This window comes from Bubalus bubalis, chromosome 8 (genome assembly GCF_019923935.1).
Source record: "Bubalus bubalis isolate 160015118507 breed Murrah chromosome 8, NDDB_SH_1, whole genome shotgun sequence".
Lineage (NCBI taxonomy): Eukaryota > Metazoa > Chordata > Mammalia > Artiodactyla > Bovidae > Bubalus > Bubalus bubalis.
In genome coordinates this window covers 76,819,882-76,838,401 of record NC_059164.1, presented here as the reverse complement: position 1 = coordinate 76,838,401, position 18,520 = coordinate 76,819,882, and the positions used below count along the sequence as shown (strand labels likewise).

General features: G+C 41.9%; 1 protein-coding gene across 2 annotated transcripts in view; it reads left to right on the top strand.

The window, feature by feature from the left end:
- The window catches only part of BLVRA (biliverdin reductase A), a 45,963-nt gene that overhangs the window by 20,358 nt on the left and 7,085 nt on the right, over positions 1-18,520 (top strand). For both annotated transcript variants that reach the window (XM_006049316.3, XM_006049315.4), the window contains exons 3-6: positions 6,312-6,433; positions 9,389-9,508; positions 12,684-12,781; positions 18,396-18,503. In XM_006049316.3, coding sequence (XP_006049378.1) covers positions 6,312-6,433; positions 9,389-9,508; positions 12,684-12,781; positions 18,396-18,503 — 448 coding nt within the window. The remainder of the gene's footprint in view (positions 1-6,311; positions 6,434-9,388; positions 9,509-12,683; positions 12,782-18,395; positions 18,504-18,520) is intronic.

Here is an 18,520-nt window from a genome sequence, read left to right as displayed (position 1 = left end):
TGTCCGACTCTTCGCGACCCCATGGACTGCAGCCTACCAGGCTCCTCCATCCATGGGATTTTCCAGGCAAAAGTACTGGAGTGGGGTGCCATTGCCTTCTAGGATAGTAATCATAGTTGTTTTACATTCCCAGTCTTGGTAATTTCAACACTCCTGTTATGCTGGTTTTGATGCTTCTCTCTTTCTTCAGATTGTGTTTTTGTCTTGTTATGGCTTGTTGTTTTTTCTTGATCTCCAGACATGATGTATCATATAAAAGAAACTGCTTTAAATGGTGGGGAGGTGTAGGGGGAGGGGACACATTCTACAGTCCCATGATCAAGTCTCAGTCTTCTGGTGAGCCTATGGCTCTACGCTATGAACCACAGAAGTATTTTTCAGTTTATTTTTCTTCCCCTCTTAGGTGGGGGAGTATGGCTAGAGTGGGCCAGAGTTGGGTGTTTCCTTTCTCCCAAATGGAATTCTAGAGTAGCCTGGAGTTTTGTACAGTTGACCCTTGAACAGTACCATGGTTAGAGGTGCTGACTGTCTGTATAGTTGAAAATCTGCCTATAACTCATAGTCTACCCTCCATACACACAATTCCTATCCACAATTCTGCATCCACAGATTCAACCAGCCACGATTGTCTAGTACAGTGATAATTTAGAATTGAAAAAAATCCACATATAAGCACTGTTCAAACCCATGTTGTTCAAGGGTCAACTGTTTTTCCTACCCTGCAGTCCGTTAGGGTCTAATAATACCCCAGCAGGTTAGGGTCTGGTTAACTAGTTTCCTGTAAGGGCAGTCTCCTTAGGAAATACAAAGCACTGGTGATTTCAAGAGTGATGCTTTTACCCAGTCTTGTTGGAAACATGAGAGGAAACATCTCCAGTATTTACTGTGAGAACCTGGTCAAGCTCCTGGAGGTAAATGTCACAAAACTGAGAGGGTCTTCCTGCGACTGGGTCCCTCTGGAGTTTCTAGGTCTCAGAGTTGTCCGCACTGAGCCCCCAGTCACTGTCTGTTACAGTTCAGGCTTTCCTACCGCTTCCTGCTGTGGTTTCCACTCTTGAGTCTCTGCTCCACCAAGTTATTCTCTGCGTTAGTCCCTCGGTTTCTCCCGTTGTGGGGGCAGCATTTTGCCTCATGTTCTCACCTCTCTTAAGGATCCTAGAAGGGTTTGTTTTAGTTAGTTTTTCAGTCTGGTTTTAGCTGTTTATTTGTCCAGGTAGAGCGGCAGCTTTCAAGCTCCTTACGTGTGAAGTGGGAAACCAGAAGCCTTCATCTCTTTGATTTGCAGTTTCCTTTCAGAACATGCCTTGATGCCTCATGTTACATGAACAGACACAGGTGAAATGGTCTAGCAAAGTCATTTTTCTCAAAGATGAAGTTCTTTCCCAACGAGGAACTCAGTTGTTAATATGTCAGCATTTTCGCCCATATCTTGTCCCTTGGTATCAGTTTTGCAAGGAAATGTTGTCTAAACGAAATTTGAAAGCACTTTCAGTCAGACACTAACCCTAACCCAAGCCAGGTTTACAAGTGTGTGTGTATCATTAATTATTAAAATGGAAAAAGTGACTTGGCTTCTTACAGATAAGGAAGTTATGTCTTAACCTCATGCCTCTTTTAAAGCTAATAGAAACCTAGGATCCTCCTTATTTTCTGTAATGTAATTTAGTAGTTAATTTAGTAGTTAATCTTAATCTACTAAACTACTTAATCTATTTAAACTACTAAATCTGTAATTTAGTAGTTAATCTTAGGAATACCATAAATATTCAGCCTCATAAGGAGATTGCTTGTTTCCTTTTCCGAGTGATAGAAGAAACAAATATTTGATCAGTCTCATAAGGAAATTGCTTGTTTCCTTTTCTGAGTGAAAGAAGAAGCAAATATTTGATCAGACGTGTATTTTGGCTGTTCAGTACAGATTTCTCTAAAGACTGTCTTTCTGCTTCTTTGTGTATGAGACTGTCAAAAATAAAAATTAAAAGCTAGACTTGTAACCCAGAAGCACTAACTGGGCTAAACGGCCTATTGTCAGTTGGGCATTGTGGCCACAAGCTTAGAACTACATTTCCCAAAGTTCCATTTCATGTGCGAACTTGGCCAGTGAGAGGCGCTCCAGGGAGATTTGGAGGCTAAAGAAAGAAACTTATTCAGAGGGCATAGTTGCTCTTCCAAGCTTCAGGCTGCAGATGCTTTCCTGAGGTCTTGGCTTCCAGGCAAACTCTTGAGAATCACTTGCTTGATTGCAGTAGGAGATGGTCAGTGATGGTTTCTCTGGCTTTACCTCCCCAGTGGTTGCAATGGTGATGTAAACCTCTGATTCCCCATGTTAAAACTCTGTGCTTAGAACACATTACTGAATCCTGACTGGTACCTTGAGCAGTTTATAAGTTATGTAACAACAGCAGTACAAAGTCAGGGAGACAGGAAGTGGAAGTATACTTTTGTAAGGTTCTTATGTTTGAAATGATATAATGTTATCTCAGTCATGACTTAGCGACTGAACAACTCTCATGAACACAGATGCAAACATTTAAAATAAGATTTTAGCAAATAGAATCAACAGTATATGTAAAGGATAATACATTATGACCAAGTGAGGTTTATCCTAGGAATGAAAGGTGTCATTGTATCAATGGACTTTAAGAAGAAAAATATTATATGACCATCTCAATAGACACAGAAAAGGCACTTGACAAAGTTAGACCATTTATGGTTTTAAAATGTAAACAAAATATGAATAAATGGAAATATCCACATCCTGATAAAGGATATCTACAAAAAAATCTACAGCCAAGATCATTCTTCATGGTGAAAGAACAAATTTTATCCCCAAAGATTAAAAGCTAAGCAAGATTGTCCTCTCTTACTGCTCCTGTTCAAACTCATACCACCCAGGGCAGTCAGGCAAGAAAAATGAGTAAAGCACATACAGATTAGAAATAAAATCATTTCTAGTCATATCTCACTCTATGGTCTATGTGGAGAATTTAATAGAATTACAAAAAAAGCTGCTAGAAGTAATAAGTGAGTTCAGCAAGATTGCAAGATGCCAAGTCAGTATACAGAAATCAGTTGTATGTCTATATACGCACAATGAGCAATTGGAAATGGAAGGTAAAGCATAATTTCATTTATAAATAAAATTTATAACAGCACTAAAAATCATAAAAATTTAAGTATAGATTTAACAAAATGGGTACAGAATCTATCTACTGAAAATGACAGAATGAAAGAAATCAAGGACCTAAATAAATGTAAATATATGACATATTCATGGATTAGAAGATTCATTTTACTGAAGATCTTGGGGTTTTTTCCTCAAACTTATCCATAAATTCAATATAATCCCACTCAAAATTCTGGCAGGAATTTTTATTTTATTTCATTTTATTTATTTAGTAATTGATTCTAAAATTTATATGTAAAGGGAGGAGAACTAGAATTTTGAAAAAGAAAATGAATTCACAGTAATGGACTTCCATACTTACCATAAAACTATAGTAATCAAGACAGCTTCCACCAAGGTACAAAGGCATTTCAATAGAACAAGGTTGGTCTTTCTCAATACTTGATATTAGGACAATTGGATAGTGTATTCAAATAAAACAAAACAAAAAAGCTTGATGGCTTCCAGAGAGGATGACCTGTGAGCTGGGTTTAAAGACCCAGTATATTTAAAGACAGGCCTGGCATACCCCTGCCTAGTTGTAGATAGTTGATACAGCCTGCGGAATAATCAGACCTCACCAGTGGAAATTTGTAGATGGCAAGTAAACACATGAAACGGTGCTCAACATCGGTAGTCATTGCTGCTGCTGCTGCTGCTGCTAAGTCACTTCAGTCGTGTCCAACTCTGTGCGACCCCATAGACAGCAGCCCATGAGGCTCCCCCGTCCCTGGCATTCTCCAGGCAAGAACACTGGAGTGGGTTGCCATTTCCTTCAATGCAGGAAAGTGAAAAGTGAAAGTGAAGACTCTGAATCATATCCGACTCTTAGCGACCCCATGGACTGCAGCCTATCAGGCTCCTCCGTCCATGGGATTTTCCAGGCAAGAGTACTGGAGTGGGGTGCCATTGCCTCCTCCGCATTAGTCATTATGGAACTGCAAATAGAAACCTCAATTAGAGACCACAACACACCTATTATAATGGCTAAAATGAAAAGAGGAGAAGACCTGATGATACCAGGTGCTGGCGAGAATGCAGAACCACTGGACCTCTCAGACATCAGTGACAGAATGCAAAACAGTATAAACGCATTGTTTTAAGTGGAAGCCAGACCCAAAAGACTGCATATTGTGATTTCACTTATATGATATTCTAGAAAAGGCAAAACTACTGGGATGGCAGACAAGTCGATGGTTGCCTGGCAGGGGAAACAGTTGACTGCAAAGGGGTACAGGTAATTTTGGAGGGGATGATAGAACTGTTCTGTATCTTGATTGTGGTAGGTATGTAAGTGTGTGTTGGTCAGAACCCATAGAACTGTACACGAAATGGGTGATCTTCATTATATGCAAAAAAAAAAAAAATCTAACTGATAGCATCAGGAAAGCCTTCATATGGTTTAAGATGCCCAAGTCTTGAAAGCTTTGAAGGCATCCCCCTGTGGATGGTAGGGAGAAGCTCCTTCCAGGCAAAGAGAACAGGATTTGCAAAGACTGGGAGGGAGCAAACAGTTCTGTGTGTTCTTGGGAGGTCGGAAGCATAAAGTTATAAAGTGGAGGAGGTGACTGAAAGGCAGTGCTGGAGAAGCAGGCTGGAGCTGGGTTGTGGAAGGACTCGTGTTTGGTAGAAAACATGGACTTGGATTTTTTTTTCCCCTTCAATTGTTTTCTTACAAACTGTCTCATGATTTAGGCTGCTGTACAGTGCCACAGAAATTCTCTTGAAGTTTGGAGTCTAGAAGTCTGAGATCAGGCTGAGATATGGGGGGCCCCCTTTGTGGGCTGCAGACTGCTGACTCCTCATCATGTCCTCACGTGGGCGGAGAGAAGGAAGAGGAGTCAGGCTGTCTTGTGACTCTTGGAAAAGTAACAACCCCATTCGTGGGGGCTCCTCCCGCATGACTTCATCTCACCCTAATTACCCAGAGGCCCCACCTCCTACTACCATCATACTGGGGGACAGGGATCCCAATATGCCTTTTGAGGGATACAGTCATTCAGTCTGTAACAGCTGGGAAAATGAAGAGCTTTAATCAGGGGAAGGACTTAAGTTTTCATCTGAAGCATCTGCTCTGGCAGGCCGGAGTACCACCCATGGGAAGGGTGAGACCAGGAGGGGATTTATCAGATCATTAGGCAGGAGGCAAAGAAGTCCTGGGCCAAGACTAGAGCAGTAGATGCAGGAAGGGGTCAGGGGGGCCAAACTCTGTAGGAAATGGTGACATTGAGATGACAAAGGTGAAGGAAAGGGGAATCTAAGGGGGACATTCGAGTTTCTGTGCTTGGAGGCATCCAAGAAGAACTGGGTTTGAGGTTTATATATAGAGAGAATTTTTATCAGTTTGGATTATAGTAAGTTGCTATATAACTTGAAAAACTTGAGTTGATTTTTCATTCTAATACTGTATGCATTGTACCCAAATAATGAGTAAGCTGTCACAGTAGGGTGAGAGTGACATTAGTTGGAACACAGAAAGCCAGGGTGGTGAGGAGTCTGAATAAGGTGACTGTGTACCCACGTGCCCTGTCCCCCCGAATCTCACTGAGCATTGTCACTTCTGTATGACTCTCCGCTGCATCAGATTTGTGCGTCCACTGGAGGAGAGATTTAGGGAGGACAGAGGTACCAGACTAGGGCTGGGTACAGCTTCAAGATGAAGATCTTTCATTAGGGGGGAGGTAGCCGTAGAAGTGGGTGGAGAGCCAAGTGTGCAAGGAGCCTTTTCCATGGATAACACAGGTCAGAGCAGCCACAGAAATATTGTGGGGGAAGCTGACTTCTCTCCAACCCTGCATTTCAGGGAGTCTCATTCCCCTTCCCCTGCTGTGGGTTCTGTGATCTGTGTTGGCTCCTGGCTTGCTTGTCTGGTCCCTGACTGGTCCTGCCCACATGTCTGTTTTGCTGTTCTATGCTATCTGCCCAGACTGTTTTATTTTAGGGGGTGTTCTTTTAGATTTTAATAAATGTTTGTTGGATTTTAAATTTTGTCAGAATGAAAAATATTTGGTCTTTTCAGTTGATATTGTACTCAAGCCAAACAAGCTCAGCATCTATACATGGCAGCGAGGGACTGAAATACTCAAACATTGTAAGTATGATCCTGGACCATTTTTAAACCCCACCTCGATCTCGTGTGTTTCAGCCCGAGAGGAAGTTTGGCGTGGTGGTGGTTGGCGTCGGCAGAGCCGGCTCTGTACGGATGCGGGACCTGCGGAATCCACACGCTTCCTCAGCGTTCCTGAACCTGATTGGCTTCGTTTCCAGGTGGCTTTGCTTTGTGCCCTGTAATTCCCTGGGAGCTGGGTGCAATGGATTAGGGTTCTCCAAACCCCAGAGAGAGCAAGCCAGCTCTGGGGTCATTCCAGGGAACTGTGCAGGGTCAGCCCCACAAGATCTCAGACGGGCCTGGGAACTAAAAAGTGCTGGCCCTGCAACTGGGATGTGCAGTGAGTCATCCTATAGGGGACCGCAAAGGCAGAGGCAGGGAGGGTGAGCACAGGGCCTGACGGTGACAGGAGGGGCACAGTGAACACACGTGGGTTGGCCTGAAAGAAGCTTTAGGTGTGTTCCATCAGTTAACTATGACAGCCTTCCCAGGGCCCTGGGCTTTGTAAGCCTGACCAGTTATTTGACATCAATGCCAATATCAACCTACTTGACAGATCCAGAAGCTGAACTGCAGAGGTTAAGTAATTTGCCTGATGTCTCACAGCTGGAGAAATTGAAGAGCTGGACAACAGTGCACGTCTATCCGATTCCAAAGCCTGGCTTTTAAACACCATGTGTTCATTTCCCCTTTGATAATTCTGAACCCTGCTTTCAAGGATTATCATTTATGTCCTGTAACTCAGCCAAAACCTAACTTTAACTGCATTTCTTCTTCCCTTATTCACCCTCAGCTCCTCCTTGACCCCCACCACTTCCACACACACTACTTACAAAACTCACACCATGGAACATCAGTTATCAGCAGTCATTGTGAACCTGAGGTAGGCCTTGTGTGAGCCCAGGCATTGGGGCAGAGAGCAAGTCAGGCAGGTCTCTGCTTTTTAGTGCTTTAGAGAAATCACCTAAATGTCAGTACTTAGATGAGCTTAAGTAACCATCATGATGGTCCATGTAGAAGTTCTTTCATATTTTAATTTATGGGACCTGCCTTCTTCCAGTTTACCTGTCTCAGAACCTAGCCCTTCCTTAAGGACTTAAAGTGAATTTAGGGCACAGAGGCAACCCAGAAGTGCTGGCAACCTGCCCTTGGTCAGTCTTCCCCTCGCAGGAGAAGTCTAAGGGAGCAGCACAGATGGGAGACTTGATACCATGATTAGCAGCACTGTTCCTCCCCCTGCTCCCCTGCCTGCATTTGGGATCTCAAGAACAAGGGCTCTGGGCTGAAGGGGGGCTTCTGCTTCCCCATCAGCCCTCCTCTGCTAGCTGGTGCTATGCCTCACCTACCCAGGTCCCATAGCATGGCCAGCTCATCTTCCCTTCCTCTCGCTTTACCACCCCCCTGCTGTTATCACACTGTCCCCTCGCCACATGATCTGTTCCTCACAACCTACTTGCTAAGACCTGTCACCTCCCCAGAAATCCTCTTCTGAAACCCTGAACTGGATGTTTCTTGCCTTCCTGGAATCTCCCTCTTGTACCCCAGGCACAGCATTCCTCTGGTTATTTTTATTTGGCCATGCTGCATGGCGTGTGGGATCTTAGTTCCTCAACAGGGCATCAAACCCGTGCCTCCTGCATTGGAAGCACAGAGTTTTAGCCACTGAACCACCAGGGAAGACCCCACCTCCTGTTATTCTTGTGTTGTAGTTATGTAGTCTCTTCCTCCCTCTACCAGACCAAGCTTGCTAGAAGCTGAAGACTTTAGTTCATTCCCCACTGTTGCAGAATCCAGTAATCGAGAAACCAAGCACCACACTTGAAGAATTGGAAAACTCAGGTTTATTATGCCAGTGAGCCCGAAAGAGTCAACACTACAAGCTCTGAACCCCGAATAAGGGGGTTACAGAGTTTTTATAGACAGACTATAGTGGGCAAATCTAGCTGCTAATAGGGTGGTTTAAGGGGTTTCGTGAGTGTGGGAACAGCAGTCAAGATGGGGAGGAGGATGCTTGACCTTTACATGGACAGGCATGATTAAGCAGGTTTGCAGGGTTGGGCAACTGCAAACAGCAGGACAAGGGTGAGTGAGATAAGCTCCAGTTCCTAGTGTTGTAAGTCTTTCCGAGACTACGTGACCTATGTGATCCAGACTTTGCAAGGAGCAAGCTGAGTTACAGAGGCAGAACGAGCAGGAGGTTATGTAAAATTTTAACTTTTCCTCTTCACCACATCTTCCCTACTGGGAAGGCACAGGGAGGCAAGCAAGAGGCATTGGTCAGACCAAGCACTGCAGATGGGGTGGCCCCCACAGGAAAGAACCTACCAGAATGTTCTTCAGCAGCCAAACTCCCCCAGCTGCCCTCTGGCTGCTGCCACTCAAGGGAGCTCTGTGCTGCCCCCAAGCCTCCTGCCAGCTGCCCTGTTTCCTCTGTGACAACCTTGGTTGGAGGATTGCTTCTCGGCCCCAGGGCAGCGTGCAGCCAGCACTCTCAGCTGTTCTAAAGCAGGGCTCCTTCTTACTGTGTGGGAGTCAGAAGGCTCAGGCTCCTGTCCTGCCCCTACTACAGTTAGCTGTGGAGCCCCTGCCTGTCTGGGCTTTGTCAGCTTGGCTATAAAGGAGGCAGTGACGCCTGCCTTCTGCTTGATGGACACAAGGCCGTGATGTACATGAAGGAGCTCAAAGCCACACAGCACTGGGCCCCTCAGAAGTGTTAGTGTCTTGGATCTGGATTAGGTTTGACAGTCCTAGTATCTGGCCAAGTGCTTGGAGCTGGCAGTGACCATAGAGATTACTTCTTATGAGATAACAGGAGATCCGTTCTTTTTATTTTAGAGATGACGTAAATTCAAAGGCTCCCGCATCATACAGGCTGTTAGCGGTGGTATCGGCACTCAATGCCAGTTCCCCAATTTCTTACTCTGTGCTGGAGGCTCTGTTTCTTACTCTGTGCTGGAAGTGCCGTGGAAATGAGATGGAAGAAATTGCTCTCTTCATTTCCAAAAACTGATCACCAGGACATTGTTGGGAGCTGGGGAGCAGGATGGCACTCATTTATTCTCAGCCGATGTTCTGCCTGCTTTGAGTTCCACTTGTCTATTCTTCTCAAACAGACGAGAGCTGGGGAGCATTGATGAGGTGCCGCAAATTTCTCTGGAAGATGCTCTTTCCAGTCAAGAGGTCGAGGTTGCCTTTATCTGCAGTGAGAGCTCCAGCCACGAGGACTACATCAGGTGGGTGTCAAGTCCTCACCCTGCACAGTAGTACAGGACAAGGAAAATGCCTGGGCTGACATCTTACACAGGGGTCTTAATAAGCAGTGGGATGGACCCAGGACTTTAAAAAATTATCATCAGAATGTTAACTCTCACTATGGGTTATAAAGGTATAAGGACATGAAAAATATAGTAGAACTAATATTTAGTTCACCATCATTTAAAACATTAGACATTAAGAATTAAAGTACCTTATTTCATTGTAAAAATTCTATTGAGAGTAGTTTGACTAGTGCCTACCTTCCTAGAATCTGCCTACAATGTGGGAGACCTGGGTTCGGTCCCTGGGTTGGGAAGATCTCCTGGAGAAGGGAAAGGCTACCACTCCAGTATTCTGGCCTGGAGAATTCCATGGACAGAGGAGCCTGGCAGGCTATAGTCCACTGGCCACAGAGTCAGACACGACTGAGCGACCAACATTTGCCTTCTTCTCAGCGTATAACTTAGGATATGGAGCCAATGTCTTTTTTGTGCCTTGGAGAAATGCCATAGTTCTTTCAGCTTCCAACATTTTATCCTTTGTACTTTAAACAATATGAAATCTCTCTGAGAATATCTCTAGGAGTTCTTTAATAGGAAGTGTTTTTTGCCATGAGATGATTAAGGAAATAGTGGTGGCCTAAGATTGGGGAGGTCGCATTATATTCATAGAGTAAGAGAAATGAGATGTCTCCCCAACACATACCCTACCCCCTGCCCCACCTTGGAATGCAAAGCCTAGAGCTCTCCAGGCATTTGGTGGCATGGAGCCTGGAAGGAAGAGCCCCATGGAAGACCTGGCAGCTAACAAGGCAGTGCCACCTGCCCCTAGAGCTCAGCTTTCCGTTTAGGCCCTGACATTAAACTACAGCTACTTCCACAGTGTGATTGCCCAGAAGTCAGCTGCTCTCTCTTTATCACACTCACTCTAAATGTGGACAGAGCACCTTTATGTGGATCCCCCTAACCTTCTTTGGCACCAGAGAAGACCTGAACGAAGTAATTATATAATTCCCATACTTATCAATGTTTGTCCCCTAGAATATCTGGAGCATAAAAGCCGCACTTCTGAGCACAGCACTCTAGGTCCTTCCCTTACATCAGACTCTCAGCTCCTTTTAGGATCTTGTTTCTCTCTCTCTCCCCTCCCCTGCCACACAGAAACGCTGAAATTCACACCATGTCTCAATGGACAAAGCCCCATAAATGCCCAAGCCCCTGCCTATGCTGCTCATCGTGAAACACCCTCATCCCCTGGCACCTGGAAAATGCCTGTTTACACTTTAAGACTCAGTTCAGAGCCTTAGTGAAATGTTTTCCAATTGCCTCAGACAGAGCTGGCTGCCACGAGTTTTGTAGTCTTTATTGATAGCTGTCATGTGGTAATGGAGCTACTAGAGGTGATAGAATTCCAGTTGAGCGATTTCAAATCCTAAAACATGATGCTGTGAAAGTGCTGCACTCAATATGCCAGCAAATTTGGAAAACTCAGTGGCCATAGGACTAGAAAAGGTGAGTTTTCATTCCAACCCCAAAGAAAGGCAATGCCGAAGAATGTTCAGACTACCACACAATTGCACTCATCTCACACGCTAGTAAAGTAATGCTCAAAATTCTCCAAGCCAGACTTCAACAGTACATGAACTGTGAACTTCCAGATGTTCAAGCTGAATTTAGAAAAGGCAGAGGAACCAGAGATCAAATTGCCAATATCCATTGGATCATCGAAAAAGTGAGAAAATTCCAGAAAAACATCTATTTCTGCTTTATTGACTATGCCAAAGCCTTTGACTGTGTGGATCACAGCAAACTGTGGGAAATTCTTAATGAGATGGGAATACCAGACCACCTGACCTGCTTCCTGAGAAATCTGATGCATGTCAAGAAGCAACAGTTAGAACTGGATATGGAACAACAGACTGATTCCAAATAGGAAAAGGAGTACGTCAAGGCTGTATAATGTCACCCTGCTTATTTAACTTATATGCAGAGTACATCGTGAGAAATGCTGGACTGGGTGAAGCATAAGCTAGAATCAAGATTGCCGGAAGAAATATCAATAACCTCAGATATGCAGATGACACCACCTTATGAAAGCTCAACATTCAGAAAACTAAGATCATTGCATCTGGTCCCATCATTTCATGGCAAATAGATGGGGAAACAGTGGAAACAGTAACAGACTTTATTTTTGGAGGGCTCCAAAATCACTGCAGATGGTGATTGCAGCCATGAAATTAAAAGACTCTTGCTCCTTGGAAGAAAAGTTATGATGAACCTAGACAGCATATTAAGAAGCAGAGACATTACTGTGCCAACAAAGGTCCATCTAGTCAAAGCTATGGTTTTTCCAGTAGTCTTGTATGAATGTGAGAGTTGGACAATAAAGAAAGCTGAGTGCCAAAGAACTGATGCTTTTGAACTGTGGTGTTGGAGGAGACTCTTGAGAGTCCCTTGGACTGCAAGGAGATCCAACCAGTCCATCCTAAAGGAAATCAGTCCTCAATATTCAGTGGAAGGACTGATGCTGAAGCTGAAACTCTAATACTTTGGCCACCTGATGCAAAGAACTAACTCATTTGAAAAGACCCTGATGCTGGGAAAGATTGAAGGCAGGGGGAGAAGGGGACGACAGAGGATGAGATGGTTGGTTGGCGTCACTGACTTCATGGACATGAGTTTGAGTAAGTTCCAGGAGTTGGTGATGGACAGAGAGGCCTGGCATGCTGCAGTCCATGGGTGCAAAGAGCTGGACATGACTGAGCAACTTCCAGTCGCTGCCCAAGGACTGCAGCACACCAGGCCTCCCTGTCCATCACCAACTCCCACAGTTGGGAACTGACTGTGGTAATGGACAATTTACCTATTGACACGGCTGTATTTCTTCTCCAGAATAACTGGTAAATATTACCTGGTTGGATATGTCAGTGAACGAATGGGTGAATGTTCAAGTGAGCACATAACTAGAAAGCCTTTCTCTTACTGCTTAATAGAAAATGGCATGAGATCATCCCCTGGCCCTGACTCTCATCTGCATTCTGTCATGACACATTTACCTGGAGACTTGTGTGCATTTTTCAGTCTGTCATGCATGGTACTTAAGCAAAGCTTAATTGAAGTGCATTTTATCTGTATTTGTCCCTCTTTTCCAAAGGCAATTCCTGAATGCTGGAAAGCATGTCCTTGTGGAATACCCCATGACACTGTCTTGGGTGGCAGCTAAGGACCTGTGGGAGTTGGCCGAGCAGAAAGGTGATGTATGTTCTGTGCGTCTGGAGCGCACGCCCTCTTACTAAGAATTCCTGCCTCTAAGACTTCTATGGTACCAACTTTATGCTTTATAAACAACCCTGTGTCAGATATGTTACTGGCCCAGGGGCTCCCAGCCCAGCCTGCATACTGTAGGCACATAAAGCGCGGGGGTGGGGGTGTGTTTGTGGAGGAACAACAGGGCAGAGGGATGGGTGGGAATTGGCAGACTTTTGTTCAAGACTTACCAGCTCCTTTTACTCTAATGAAAAATATGAATTAGCTTCCACTTATGCTAATATTATATTATCTTGCTTTTATTCATGTGATACTTGTATTGCTAATGGGAAAATGCCTAGATTAGGGTAATTGATTGTCTGATGTGCACAGTTTATAGTTTTTGTTGTTTCTCAAGAGGAGCACCGTTTATTAATACTGGGAACTTGGAAACTCTTCTAAGCATATGTTATTTTGTTTAATTCTCTTAGAAATCCTTGGAGGTAGGTATTTTCTCTAGCTTATGTATAGGAATCCATGGCTCAGAGAAGTCAAAAATTTTCTACCAGAAATGGAGCATAACCTTCAAAAATTGTATGCCTGTAATGAGGGTCGGACACGACTGAGCGACTTCACTTTTACTTTCCACTTTCATGCATTGGAGAAGGAAATGGCAACCCACTCCAGTGTTCTTGCCTGGAGAATCCCAGGGATGGGGGAGCCTGGTGGGCTGCCATCTATGGGGTCGCACAGAGTTGGACATGACTGAAGCGACTTAGCAGCAGCAGCAGCAGCAGCAACTTATATAATATTGTACATCTACTATACTTTTTAAAAAAGTTTTGTACCAGGTCACAAAGCTAGTAATGTGACCACTAAATGAGAGGTGGAGATTTGATTTCAATCCTTTTGGGCTCTGAAGTCCACATTTTTCCCTCTGAGCCTTGCTGAACACCACAACTAGAGAGACGCCCACATGCCACCACTAAGACCTGATGTAGTCAAATATAAAGAAATATTTTTTAAAAGGCATATAGTCCAATGGAATAGAATAGAAAGCCCAGAAACAAACCCTTGTGTATAGATGGTCAAGCGATCTTTGACAGGGGTCTTTGAGATCACACAATGGGGGGAATGGACAGTCTCTTTAACAGAAAGTGTTGGGAGAGATGGATAGCCACATGCAAAAGAATGAAGTTGTACCTTTACCTTATACCATTTTAACTCATACAGCCCTAAATGTAAGGTGTAAAATTATAAAACTCCTGGAAGAAAATGTAGGGAAAAGCTTCTGGACATTGGCCATGGCAGTGATTTTTTTCTGGATGTGACACCCAAAGTACAGGCAACAAAAGCAAAAGTAGACACGGGATTTTGCACTAAACTAAAAAAACCTTCTGCACAACAAAGGAGACGTCAGCAGGTGACAAGGCAACCTACGGAATGGGAGAAGGTGTTTGCACATCAGGTACCTGATAAGGGTTAATATCCAGATGATATAAAGAGCTCTTAACATTCAACAACAACAATAAATAACCTGACTTTAAAATACACAAAGAACCTGAATAGGTACTTCTCCAAAGAAGATTTACAAATGGCCAACAAGCATACCAAAAAGATGCTCACTGTCACTAATGATTATCACATGGGAGAAAGGCCTTAAGAGTACACTAAATGTGGGAAATATTTTACGAGCAAATCTGTTTGAACACTGGAGAATTCACACTAGAGAAAGGCATAGATGTACAGGGCATTTGCAATTTCCTTGTTCAGTGTAGGGTCACTGGAGGAAACTGAGGGACCATCGGTCTGAATTGAACCTCACTTCCAAGTGCTTCTGAGAGCAGCCTGAATTTTTTCCTTACTCAAATTAGAGATTAGAGAGTATTGAGGCACTATTGAAGGGCGTGTATTTCTCACGTCTAAAAGAACCATATTTTGTGATGTCCACAATTCTTTGAGCTAATGTTGCTGTTTTTAAGACCATTGGGTCCAGGGAAACCATAATTGGTACAGAAACTTACATGGCAGCTGGTAAAGAATCCACCTGCCAATGCAGGAGACGCAAGATGCGATCCCTGGGTCGGGAAGATCTCCTGGAGAAGGAAATGGCAACTCGCTCCAGTATTCTTGCCTGGAAAATTCCATAGACAGAGGATCCTGGTGGGCTACAGTCCATGGGGCCACAGAGAGTTGGACACGACTGAGCAACTGAGCACACATCACTAATGATTAAAGGAATGCAAAGCAAAACCACATTGAAATATCTCCTCAAACCCATGAAGATAGCCACTATTAAAAAAAAAACAAAACGAAACTGGGACTTCCCTTTTGGTCCAGTAGTTAAGACTCCAAGCTTCTATGCAGGGGGCACAGGTTTGATCCCTGGCAAGGGAACTAAGATCCCACATGCCACATGCCACACAGTATGGCCAAAACAAAACAAAAAAATGAAACAAAACAACAAATGCTGGTAAGAGTGTGGAGAAATTAATTAGAGCCCTTGTGCCCTATTGGTGGGAATATAATATGGTTCAGCCACTCTGGAAAGCTGTATGGAGGTTTCTGAAAAATTTATAAATAGAATTACCATATGATCCAGCAATCCCAGTTCTGGGTATAAACTGAAAAGACTTTAAAGGATTTGGAAGAGATATTTGCACACTCTGGTTCATAGCACATTATTCACAATAACCAAGAAGTGGAAACAACTCAGATGTCCATTGATGAATGAATGGATAAAGAAAATGTGATGAATATATACAATGGAATATTATTCAGCCTTAAGAAAGAAGTGAATCTTGTCACAAGCTGCAACATGGAATAATCTTGAGAGTATTATGGTAAGTAATATAAGCTAGTCACAAAGAGATTATATGAAGTATCTAGAATATATTATATAAGTAATATAAGCTAGTCACAAAGAGATTATATGAAGTATCTAGAATATATTATATAAGTAATATAAGCTAGTCACAAAGATTATATGAAGTATCTAGAACGAATTTAACTAAATTCATAGAAACAGAAAATAGAAGGATGGCTGCTAGGGAGTGGTGTGGAGGGATAGAGGGAGTTATTTTATTTGGGTACAAAATTTCAGTTTTGCAATGAAAAACTTCTAAAGATCTTTTGTACAACAGTGTCCTTATAGTTAATATTACTGGACTATAGACTGAAAATTGGTTAATAGGGTAAATTTTATATTATATGTTTTACTACAATTTTTTTAAAAACTAAATAAATTTAGAAGAATCAGAGCAATCAAAATTGAAGAGAGGATTTGACCTCGAGTGGAATGTTGATGCACAATAATTAGAAAGCCCCAAATGCAACATCATTAATTTAACAATTTGGGCAAATCAAAATACGTATCAACGAATAGTAAAAAGTTCAGATCTTTTGTAAACCTCATTTTACAGAAATACATAAAAAAATTATTTTGTACAGGAGTGTTCATGCCAACATTTTAAGAGCAAAAATTGGCACACAAATTCAGTATCCAAAAGACAATGGTTAATGATTAATTATGGTATTTTCATCTGATGAATACTATTCAGGCTCTAAAAGTCATAGATTCTTACTGTCATAAAAAAGGTACATGATACATGATTAAATACAAAACAGTTTACAGAACTACATGTAGTATCACCTTAAAACAAATACAGATGTGTGGACAATTTGTTTTGATAGTGGTTATTTCTTGGTAGTGGTATTTTGGATGATTTTATTTACTTTCTATTTTTCTTTATGTTTCATGTTTCTTTATTTTTCATGTTTCATGAGCATAATTTGTTTTAGTAATATGAAATAATGCATTTTTTAAAATTGTTAAGAAGGTGCTTAATTGTATATACAGTATAGCCCCCCAAAACAAAAACAAATTTTAAAAAGTTACACATAATTTGGACAAATCACTAGAGAAATTTAAATATTTAATGTAAAGGGAAAAAAAATTAAGATATATTAAAAGCTGTCCATAGAAAGAGAAAATAAATTTATGTTGTATTGCTTCTGCTGGTAGGGGGTAGAATTATAGAGATGGAGATCTCATCTTCATACAAGAAAGAGTTTTCTAAGAATCATAACTGTTCCAACATATTTACCCAGGATGCCATAGAAAATAGTTTCAGCATTGGGTGTCATATAGTTGACTACTGCTTGGTTAAGGGTACTCTGCATTTAAAATATCACAAATAGAATGGAAAATCATATTTTTGTTTTCATGGGCACACATAAAATGAATCTCTAGCCCCATCTGTTACCTCATCAATCAGAGGGGATAGCTTGCCAAGTCTGACATATTTAAATAACAAGTGAGATGAGCTTTCCTAGCACTTGTGTCGGTGGTTAAACTAGTTACAAATCACGAACCCTATGACACAAGAATTTCTGAGAAGTACGTTTTATTTCTTCTACAAAAGGAGCTCTGAACAGGCGAACACCAAAGCCACTGAAGAAATTGAAGAAATTGAATCTGGTGTTCATCTGATTATCTGAGTTTTTGTAATTTGAGATAGAATTTCCTTGTGACAAATTCAGAGATTTTAAGTGCAGAGTTAAATGAATTGGGACAGAGTATATACCCATGTAATGATTACTCCAGTCAAGATACAGAACATTTTTATTATTCCAGAAAGTTCCCTAGTGCCCATGTCCTCTTGGTCATATATACCCACAGTAACATAGATGATCTACTACCAAACTGCGTTTCCGATTATCTCTCAGCTAGCATCTGAGATCTTTCCTGTATTACTTAAACATCAGTGTCAACATCATGTCACATATAAGGGAGGCGGAAAAAAAGCAAATGAAACAAAACGGCAACAGTGATTAACTAGTTACTCAAGGGAAAAAAAAACAAATGAAACAAAAGGCAACAATGATTAACTGGTAGCATTCTGAGTGGTTTCATTTTTTTCTTTATGCTCTTTCACATGTTCTCAATTTTCTACAATAATATAAATTTACATTTATACTTTAAAACTAAAAATAATTTTGTTTCTACCGTATGATCACAATCATGAAAAATAATTCACAGCAGAATGACAAAAGGGAAATAAACCAATATCTTAGTAGTGGTTCTTTCTGGTAAATAGGATCTTGATATTTTTACTTCTCATTTTCCTCCCAAATTTAAAAACACTTATTATTCCTAAGATAGACAAAACACCCTATTTTAAAAGATGAGGCCAAAAATAAATAAATAAATAAATAAAAGATGAGGCCAAAATGGTTCTTGAGAATTTCATAAATTACTAGTTATTTTAGAAAGCTGCTGAAATATGTGTGAGAAAATGAATGAGTTGAGACTTCAAGTCCGTGAATTGCAAGCTGCCCTTTCATTTTCTCCTAAGAAGTTCTGATTTCATAATCCATGACTGTTTCTGGCTTGCTCTCATATTTTTGTTGCTGTAACTATTTGTTTTGTTGAAGATTATTTATTTGAAATAATGACAGACTTCCAGAAGGGCAGTAAATATAGTACAGTCCAGAGAACTACTTTTTCCTGAATCATATAAGAGTTGCCCAGCTGATCCCCTAATAATTTCATGTGTATATCCTACAAATAACACAGTTGATGATAACTGCCTTTTTCACTCCATCTTTGTCATGACAGGGAAAGTCTTGCATGAGGAGCATGTTGAACTCTTGATGGAGGAGTTTGCATTCCTGAAGAAAGAAGTGGTGGGGAAGGACCTGCTGAAAGGGTCTCTCCTCTTCACAGGTCAGTCCTTGATGGGA